Source organism: Portunus trituberculatus, chromosome 22 (genome assembly GCF_017591435.1).
Source record: "Portunus trituberculatus isolate SZX2019 chromosome 22, ASM1759143v1, whole genome shotgun sequence".
NCBI classification, from domain to species: domain Eukaryota; kingdom Metazoa; phylum Arthropoda; class Malacostraca; order Decapoda; family Portunidae; genus Portunus; species Portunus trituberculatus.
In genome coordinates this window covers 4,873,519-4,883,910 of record NC_059276.1, presented here as the reverse complement: position 1 = coordinate 4,883,910, position 10,392 = coordinate 4,873,519, and the positions used below count along the sequence as shown (strand labels likewise).

The following is a 10,392-nucleotide window of genomic DNA, read 5'->3' as shown; positions in this document are numbered from 1 at the left end:
CTTTCTCTCTCTCTGGCAGACATCTATAATTGCAACGTAACCTAAACCTAACTGTCTTTCATGAACGATACAAATAACAGAAGTAATTTTCACGTACGTACATCTTTTTCTAACTGCCTTTTCCCCCTCGCCCCACTCTCTCTCTCTCTCTCTCTCTCTCTCTGTAGGGTGGAGCGAGTGGACGGCGTGGTGGATGGGGGACACACGGCCCTGGTGGCGGGGGTAGCTGCGGGGGCCCGGGATGCCTTGGCTGTGCTGGTTGAGCGTCGGGCTGCCGTGGACTCTGCTACAGATGGGCCGCACCTCACCCCTCTTGCCATGGCGGCCTGGGAGGGGCGCACCGATCTGGCTAGGAGGCTCAGAACTGCCGGAGCTGACTGGAATCTTCCGGACAGGTGGATTGGGATGGGATAGGCTTCAATGTTCGTGAATTAGAATTTATTAAATCTTCCTTTTTTTTAGTGTATTTTTTTCATCTTATTCTTTTTAGTTTTTTTTTCTTTATTTTGGTTCTTCTTTTCGTCCTCTTCTAACTGTTCTTCCCATTCGTCATCGTCTTTATCTTCTTTTTTTCTAGTCTTCGTCTTATTTTCTTCTCTTCGTCCTCCTCCTTCTTTTTCTTCTTCTTTCATCATCATCTTTACCGTCTTTTTTCTAGTTTTCATTTCATTGTTCATCTTCTCTTTCTCCTTCTTCTTCTTCTTCTTCTACTTTATCATCATCTTTATCTTTCTTTTCTATTCTTATTCATCTCCTCCTCGTCCTCCTTCCTGTTCTTCTTCATCATCATCTTTATTTTTTTTCTAGTCTTCAACTTCTTATTGTTCATCTTTTCCTCGTCCTCCTCCTTCCTGCATGTTCTTCTCCTTCGTCATCATAACCTTCATCATTTTATCATCCTCTTCTTCACTCAATCAACCAATCAAGTCATCTTTCCCTGCACCTTTCCTCTCTGATCTTTCTCTTTAGTCAACACAGTGGAGACAGAATCCAACTCCCTCTCCCTCACTCTACCAGGAACGGCTTGACGGCTCTGCATTATGGGGTGGCTGGGGGGCGGCTGGAGGTGGTGAAGGCGGCACTGCAGGATGGAGCTGACGTGAAGCTTCCAGCGGGCTCCCATCCTCCTCTTATGTTGGCTCTGGCTGGGATCTCTTCACTGGCAGCAGCTTCTAGTAGGTCAGTGCTTGTGTGTGTGTGGGGGGGGAGGTTGTAATCTGAAACATTTTGCTTTTTCAACCCCTTCAATACTGTAACTCCTTTTTACCTTGAGAATTGTGTACGATTAGACCATTTTATTGAGATAGGAAGGCCCTATGGAGGTCAGAAGATTAATGGCCACGGTTCTTACAAGTTTAATTCCTACATAAGTTTCTAAAGCTGTATAGAATTACCAAATAGTAAGCAGAATAGATATGGGCACGTGTTATGGTACTGAGGGGGTTAATAGTTCTGGTGATGGGTTGGTAAGGTTTCTATAGTTTATTATAAGGAGAAACTGACTCAGAACCTGGCTAGTCATCTCTGTGGCCTTAGAAAATTGTCGTGGTGAGAGTAAAGTTTTTTTTAATACGTGTGTGTGTGTGTGTGTGTGTGTGTGTGTGTGTGTGTGTGTGTGTGTGTGTGTGTGTGTGTGTGTGTGTGTGTTGGTTGTTTCTTCCTTTTTTTTTTTACTTCCTTATGGTCTTCTTTCTCTTCTTCGTCTTTACTTGTTGTTGTTCTTAATTTCCTCCTACTCCTCCTTTCTGTTCTTCTTCTCCTTCTTTTTCAGTGTTGTTGTTGTTGTTGTTACGACTGCTGTTGGTGCTGTTCTTCTCTTTCTTTCTTTCTTCTTCTTCTTCTTCTTCTTCTTCTTCTTCTTTCAGTTCCTTCGCCCTTATGTTTCTTTCTCTCTTCTTTTATTCCTTTTCTTTCCTTATATCTATCCTCCTCCAGCTTTCTTCTTCCGTATTCCTTATCTTATAAATCTGACTCTCTCTCTCTCTCTCTCTCTCTCTCTCTCTCTCTCTCTCTCTCTCTCTCTCTCTCTCTCTCTCTCTCTCTCTCTCTCTTTATATTCTCTATTCATTTTTATCTTTTCCATCTCTCTTCCTCGAAATCGGTTAATCTTTACTCATCTCCTCTTTCTGCTCCCCTTCTTTCTCCTCCTCCTCCTCCTCCTCCTCCTCCTCCAGGTACTGTAGACGAATAGATAGACAAACTAAACTACTACCATTACTATTGTTCTCCGATGCACTCAATGTGGTTTTTATTTCCCTCTCTTCTGCCTCTCCCTCCTCTCCTTCTCTCTCTCTCTCTCTCTCTCTCTCTCTCTCTCTCTCTCTCTCTCTCTCTCTCTCTCTCTCTCTCTCTCTCGTCCCAAACACTCCTTCACTCATTATTAAATTTCTATAGACACTTTCTTATTTAATGGGCAATTATCTCTCTCTCTCTCTCTCTCTCTCTCTCTCTCTCTCTCTCTCTCGCCACTACGGCCATCATTATCATTGTCATTCTCATTATCGTCCTCATTACATCGATTTCCTCGTCATTATTAGCATTATCGGAGAGAGAGAGAGAGAGAGAGAGAGAGAGAGAGAGAGAGAGAGAGGGGGTGAAGGTGGAACAGAAGATGCATAGGGAATGAAAACAAAAATAATGATGAAGAAAAGGAAGAAAAAAAAATAGATGTAAGTAGGAATAGAAGGAAAAAAGAAAAAAAAAAGAGAAAAAAATGAAGAGAGAGAGAGAGAGAGAGAGAGAGAGAGAGAGAGAGAGAGAGAGAGAGAGCGGTCCAAAGGTTCAAGCATCAATTATTCGAGGGGACATATGATTACCTTAAGGGCACTCAGAGCAAGGTGCCTCTCTCTCTCTCTCTCTCTCTCTCTCTCTCTCTCTCTCTCTCAGGATTGATCGCGCCTCCTCACCGCTTCTCTAATCACGTCTTTCGCACAACAAACAAAAGAAGTCGATTCGTCAGTCCACTTCACTCTCTCTCTCTCTCTCTCTCTCTCTCTCTCTCTCTCTCTCTTTAACCTTCTCTCTCTTCATTTACTCCTTTTTTTCTTCCATTTTTCTTTCTTTTCTCTTTCCCTTTTCTTTACTTTCTATCTGTCAGTATGTCCGTCTGTCTATATGTATGTCTCTGGTTCTCTGTCTGTCTATCTGTTTGTCGGTCCCTCTTTCTGTTTATCTATCTGTCTATCTGTCTGTCTGGCTGGTTGTCTTACTATATGCATTTCTGTCTTTCTGTATGTCTCTATCTCTGGCTTCGTGTTTATCTGTCTATCTTTCAATCTATTCATGTCAGTCTGTACTCCTCCCTCCTCTCTCTCTCTCTCTCTCTCACCACCAAGATCCCAGCACTAATCACAACAATAATAATAAAACACGGATATCACTCGGCGCCTGGGAGCAACATCAGGTAGAGCAGCATAATTAATTAACAAACGATACCACTGCCAGCATACATTAATAATACGCTGTGATAATTGTATGTAGATTGTCCACGGTTTATGCAGCTTTCTATGGGGCTCAATGTAATAGTTTCAGGACTGCAGGACATTGTAGCATACTCGTGTACAGCGTATGACATGAGGAACTTAAAGGAATACAAGTGAGGAACAAATACTGTAATATTAGTCTCCAGTCACACAAATACCAATCTAAGAAGAGGATTCACTTGAGGGGGCGAAGTCATCTTTCAAATGAGTCAATGATAAACGTGGAAACCTAAAGTGGGAAGGAGCCTGTTCGCCAAGTTAGAGGGAATGGATTTATGGTATTATTATTATTAGTAGTAGTAGTAGTAGCAGTAGTGAAGGTGGTGGTGGTGGTGGTGATATTATTAGTATAGTATGTTCTCAATTTACTTATAGAAAGGATAAAAGGAAGGAGAGAAGGAAGGACGGAAGGAATGAAAGAAGAAAGGAAGGAAGAAAGAAAGAAAAATGAATGAAAAAGAAAAAAATGAATGAAAGAAAGAAGGAAGGAGAAGGAGGAGAAAAAGCAACATTTTAACACACTCTGAACTCACCAACAGGAAAAGGAAGGAGGAAGGAGAGGAGGAGGAGGAGGAGGAGGAGGAGAGACAGGAGGACAAGGACGAGGAGGTGGCGTGCAGAATGGTGGAGCTGTTACTTGAAGGAGGGGCGGAGGTGAACCAGAGAGGGAGTGGAGGGAACACTGCCCTCCACGCCGCCCTTAACCTTGGCATGGCGCCGCTGGTGAGTCCTGCAGCGGAAGGCTGAGGAGGAGGAGGAGGAGGAGGAGGAGGAGGAGGAGGAGGAGGAGGAGGAGGAAGAAGAAGAGAACCTAACTTATTAATAACATACTTCGATTAATAGCTATCATATCAAGTATTAGCGTTACTACTAGTAGTAGTAGTAGTAGTAGTAGTAGTAGTAGTAGTAGTAGTAGTAGTAGTAGTAGTAGTAGTAGTAGTAATAGTAGAAGTAACAGTAGCAGCAGCATCAGCAGCAGCAACAGTAGTAGCAGTAGTAGTAGTAGTAGTAGTAGTAGTAGTAGTAGTAGTAGTAGTAGTAGTAGTAGTACTAGTAATAGTAGTAGTAGTAGTAGTAGTAGTAGTGGTAGTAGTAGTAGTAGTAGTAGTAGTAGTAGTAGTAGTAGTAGTAGTAGTAGTAGTAGTAGAAGTAGCAGTAGTAGTAGAAGTGGTGATGGTTGTGGTGGGGGAAGAAGAGAAGACAGGGGAGAAGATGAAAGAGGAGGAAGAAGAAGAGGAACAATAACAACACCAACACCAACACCACCACCACCAACAACAACAACAACAAAAGAAAAGGGGAATACTAAGAAGAGAAGTAAGGAAACACTGAAACACGAAAGATAACAAGAAAAAAAACAAGAAGAAGAACAAGAAGGGAAACAGAACCAGTTAACCTTTCCCAGGCAAACACACTCAAGGATGACTCCAGGTAACCTCTTATTAATGTAGAAGAGGAGGAAGAGGAGGAGGAAGAGGAGGAGGAGAAGGAGGAGGAGGAGGAGGAGAGAGGAGTGTTGGGAGAGGAGATCTGTGGAGAGTTGGAGAGGTATATCATAATGTAAAAGGAAGGAGAGAGAGAAAGAGAGGGAGAGAGAGAGAGAGGGAGAGAGGGAGAGAAGAAAGGGTAAGGGGAGGAGGGAGGGAGAGAATAAAGGGAAGGGTAGGAGATGGATGGATGGAAGGAAGGAGAGAGGGAGAGAGGGGGGGAAGGAGGTAGGGAGGGAAAGTAAGAGAAAGAAAGGAGGGAGGTGGGGAAAAAAGAAAGGGTTAAGAGAGGAATGAAGGTAAGGGAGGGAGGGAAGGAGGAAAGGAGGGAGGGAAGGTAAATAGGAGAGAAGTGTGAGGGAAAGAGGAAGAGAGAAGGAGAGGTAGAGAGAGGCACTAGAGATAGGAGAGAGAGAGATGATGAAAGGGAGATGATTAATTAACAATGACACAATAAACAACGACAGACAAAGAAACAAACAAGAAGAAGAAAATGAGTGAAATGCATAAATAATACCACGAAAGAAGGAAGAAGAAGAAGAAGAAGAAGAAGAAGAAGAAGAAGAAAAGAAGAAGAAGAAGAAGAAGAAGAAGAAGAAGAAGAAGAAGAAGAAGAAGAAGAAGATTAGCACGATATGGAGAGAAAGTAAGACCAGATATAGAACAAAAATAAAACTCAGCATGAAAAAATAAAAGAAAACAAGAGAAGGAGGAAGAAATGAATATGTAGTAATAAAAGTTAAAAAAGTAATAATAGTGACGTGAAGACAAAGAAATAGAGGCAAAGAAAATGAAAAGAATGTAGATAGATAACAGTCGATAACAGACAAGAGGGAACGAGGGAAGAATTCAATAGCATAATTCTCTAAACACGTCTCGCCATCCGTTTCTGTGACTCGTCTTTCAAAATGTCGGCCATAAATCTTGAAATAACTCCTTCTGTATCATAAAGACGAAGGAAGGCTGAACTTTATATAGCTGATTAAACTTCTTTTTATAGATTTGATGGCCGCGGTATCAAATTGTTATAATGTTCCCTGACTAATTTTGTATTTACGAGCGTGTGCAGTGTCCCATAAACGGTTTATACCTAAAGTTATAATGTATGTTTTTCTATTGGAAGTATTAAATTTCCTACGACGCTGCGATACTGGCAGATAAAGGAGTGTACTGAACGCCGCCACGTCTTCAAACCATCCAGGGAACCACGATAGTGTGTGATGAATGCAGGGCAAGAAGCGACCAAAGGCTTAGGTATGGAGAACTAAAAACAAGTTAATTAAGATACGTAATAAAGATATACCCACAATCGTCCCGGACAAGAAAAGGAACAAACACGCCTCGCCACACGAACGGTATGAGAAATATGCATGTGGTAGGTAAGAAGGAAAACAAAGGAGGAAGATTACATAACCAAACACACGTCACTCTTACGGTGTGCTGGGAGAAAAAAAATGACACCTGTGACCTTTCTTTCGTCTTATGAATGGAGGAAGGTCGGGGAAGAAAACAAACACAAAAAATCTTGGTAACCCAATAAATACGCCGGTTTCGCCGTCAGCGCCTCCTCCGCCTTCTCCTTCATGACCCCAGTCACCGCGCCTCAAGGTCAGCCGTCTTGCTCGGCAACGTGACCCAGGGAGACCTCAGCTTTAAGATCCCAACCACCTCGCCCCCGTCTGTCTCGCCGTGCCTCAGACTCCCTCCCGCCTCGGCCTGCCTCCCCTCGTGCATTTTTAATCATTACTGCCTTCCCTGCAAGAATTTTGGCATATGTAGGACAACGCCGGCTTCCTTTGCGTGCATGGAAGGTGCACTACATGGCTGCAGGTGGTGGCAGAGCGCGAGTGTCAGCGTGCGAGTTTTGGCCAGAGCGCGGCCGGTTGCCAGAGGTCCTTGCTCCAGGGGGCTGAGAGAGAAGCAAGGAGGGAGGGAGGGAGAAAACCAAGGCGGGAGATGAAGGAAGGAGGGACTGAGGGTGGATGGGAGGGAGGCTGCAGGCGGGTCGCTGAGTGTGTGTGTGTGTGTGTGTGTGTGCGTTCAGACACGCACCTGCCCTACTTTCCCTCCCAGACGTCGCCCCCCTCGCCGTGTCTGCGCGCTAGACCTCCCTCCTCCCTCCTTTGTGTTTGCCGATCAATTTCGGCGGCGAGTCATGACTGGGGGCAGCCGGTACATGCGCGTGGGTGACCGAGGCGGCCATGGCGGAATGCGGGCGCCTATTGCCGCTCGAAGATCAAGTTCAAGACCACATTTAAGCTGCCTGCTGGACTGCGGGGGGAGGTGGGGGTGGCCGGTGGTGCTTGCAGAGCGTGAGAGTGGGAGGGCGCGAGGAAGAGCGACACTACAGAGGCGGAGGGTAGTTGGGTTGATCAGCTTGGAGCATAGCCCGGGGAGGTGAGGGGAAAGGGAGAGAAGGATGGGGTTGCGGTCAGCGTATGCCGGAGAGAGAGAGAGAGAGAGAGAGAGAGAGAGAGAGAGAGAGATGCAACAGATATGAGGAGAAACAGAAATACATAAAAATGAGGTTACATGAGGAGAAGATATGTAAATACAGACATGATTTCGCCTTACAGAGAGACAGAGGGAAGAGGGGTTGGGGTAGAGAAAGGCGGGTTATGTAACGAAGAAAGGGTGAGAGAGAGGGAGAGAGGGAGAGAGAAGCCTGCGCAGGACGGAGTGACGCAGGTGCAACAAGGAACAATGCAGGTGAGGGGAAAAAAGGACGGGCGGAGGGTTGGAGGCGAGCTGTCAGTATACTGGGAAACACACCGCAGAACATGGACGCACGAAAAAATAAATAACTAAATGAAATAAAAGCACACGAGCTTACTAACGAAAAATAATAATAATGATAATTTACACTATACACTAAATACATAGACTCGAAAATGTCAAAAGCAGCCTTGTAACGTCAATCATACAGAAAATTAATCATTAGAACAAGAAAAAACCCCACTAAATTAAGTCTGAGAACAGGAATAATTACGTTTCCACTAACACAATGTCCAAACTAAAAAAAAAAAAAAAAAAACGTGAAAAAACATATACAATGAAAACACTAAAAACAAACCAGTAAATCATAAAAAAAGAACATAGAAAACAAGTATAACTAATGAACATAACAGAATCCATCTAACACTATCCAGATTTTTAAAAAATACGAAAAAAAGCTAACTATCACAATTAGAATATAAAGACAAACCAGTTCATGACGAAAAGAACCTAGAAATCAAGTGTAACCAATCAACCTAACAGAAACCATCATCTTTGTGTCGATAAAGGCGAGGCAGTTGGTAGCAGCGGGAGCCGATCCTCATCTAGCAAATGGCCGCGGTTACACGCCCACCCATCTAGCACTCCTAACGGGCCACTCCCTGGATACAGCTACACCGCGGGACCAGGACAAGCCGGCAATGGGCGAGCTGGAGGCCCTAACACACCTGGTTGACGAGGAGACGCGCTCATGAGGGATAGCCAGAGGTGTTGCCAGTCCCTCTCGCCGCACGTCTCCCTGCACTCGACAACAGAGCGGCATAATATTGTTCGCGACCCGTTATGCATTAGAGAGGCGAGAGTAGAGGCTGGGAGGAGTGAGAGAGTGGCAGAGAGGTGGCAGGGAGGGAGAATGGTGCGAGAAAGGATAATTTTATTGTTTCTCGCTTGTTATTTTGCATGTTTCTCGTTTAGCTCAATACGTTTTGCTTTTCTAGTGATGTTTTCATCATTGCTTGGCGGTGCATAAGCGAGGCGAGGCATGAGGAGAGAGAACAATAAATGATATGTTGGTTTTGTCGTTGTGATGTCTTTTTATCATGCTTAGTTCGTCTTTCGTTATTTTGTAGCTTTGATCATTTCATTGCAATGCGTGAGGAGACACAAAGAGAGAGAGGGAGTGTAAGTGGTGCTGGTTTAGTTTTTACTCGTTGTTAATCCTGCCTTTATTATTACGCCTAATATATTTTTGTCTTCAGTTCAGTTTTCGTTGTTTTGAAAATTTTAACCAGGTTGCTTTTCGTTTGTACGTAGTTGCATTTAAAGCTAAGAGAAGAGCGGGATGACGTGATGTTATAAAACTAACCTCTCACTCGCTTCCATATGCTCATCATACATTGTGTTCATTGCCACTCTGAGATGTATTAGGAGAGGTGGTAAACAGTCTTGCATGTTGATTATTCTTACTCTAATAGTATTCAGTCTCAAAATAGACATCTAGTCAGCAAGAACTCTACTATAATATGGAATAATTAATAAACCTACAGACATATGTATTTGCTTCTGTACAAATGTGTATGTAAGCAAGTAATCAGTATGAAAAGTATTAATTTTCATAATTATCTTGATGTGTTTATTCTTTTCCTGGATGTTTGTGAATAAAAAAAATAAATAAAACAGGTATAAAAAAGGAATAATTTTCTTTTGTCCTGATGTGTGTGTGTTCTTTCCGTGTTATCTGGATTGCAGCTGACAGGTGGAAAAAGACCACGGCAGGAAAGGTAATCTGCCGCACCCGGGTGAGGGAAATCGAACACCGCAGGAAACAGTGAACAAAGGGTTTTCAGGGAAGTCCTCTGTGACCCTCTGCCTCGCGTACGCTCCCCACGACCTGTCTTGCCACCGTCACCGCTGCCTCCACCTCCTCCAGCTGCCACTTCCACCAACACTACCACCACCACCACCTCCACATCATCTCCCCACCCTCCTGTTGCATTCCTCACCATTCTCCCGTCCTCCTCCTCCTCCTCCTTCTCTCCTCCATAGCCTCTGGTGATAAAATAGAGGAAAAACTACAGGGAAAATGCAAATGGAACAAGGAAAATGTAGCGAAAATAGTAGTCAGGAGTGCCAAGGTGCCAAGTGCCAAGAAATTTTTGCGCGAGCGATTGGGACTAAATGTAACGCAATCTTTCGCTCAGTTCTGGAAGGCAGGAGCGCTACAGATCACTCACTTGGGTACGGTATAACGGGAAAGGAAACTGACGAGGAAAAGGCAAGGCAGGCCTGGCAGGCAGACATGTTGAGCATTATTTTGAGACACATGTTGCCTTTTCTCTCATTAATGGACCAGTTTTTTTTTTCTCTCTCTCTCTCGTTGTCATTAGCTATCTGATATTACGCCGAAAACTGCATATGTCAATTCTCTTCCCTTATTTAATGGAAGTGGCAGCCTGGCAGGTGTTCTTTGTCTTCCCAGATTGATTCGAAAGGATTTTTTTACATAATTGAAATATGCAATGCAACTATTGTTACTAACAAATTTAACGTTTCTATCTACCTAGCTACAGTAGGTAGGTAGTTGAGAAATTCGAGAATATAATGACTCAATGAGATGACTACGGTAGACACCAGTTACCAAGGGATCGCTCAAAATTAATTTAGACATCGTAGATATTGAAATGTAACCCAAAAACATACCATAAGTT

General features: G+C 43.7%; 1 protein-coding gene across 1 annotated transcript in view; it reads left to right on the top strand.

The window, feature by feature from the left end:
- LOC123507566 (serine/threonine-protein phosphatase 6 regulatory ankyrin repeat subunit C-like) overlaps nucleotides 1–9,356 on the top strand; it is a 20,521-nt gene extending 11,165 nt beyond the window's left edge. The window contains exons 8-11 of the mRNA XM_045260511.1: nucleotides 168–395; nucleotides 1,018–1,179; nucleotides 4,022–4,205; nucleotides 8,254–9,356. Of these exons, the coding sequence (XP_045116446.1) occupies nucleotides 168–395; nucleotides 1,018–1,179; nucleotides 4,022–4,205; nucleotides 8,254–8,439 (760 nt within the window). The 3' untranslated portion in view covers nucleotides 8,440–9,356. The remainder of the gene's footprint in view (nucleotides 1–167; nucleotides 396–1,017; nucleotides 1,180–4,021; nucleotides 4,206–8,253) is intronic.
- Nucleotides 9,357–10,392: the final 1,036 nt, after the last annotated feature.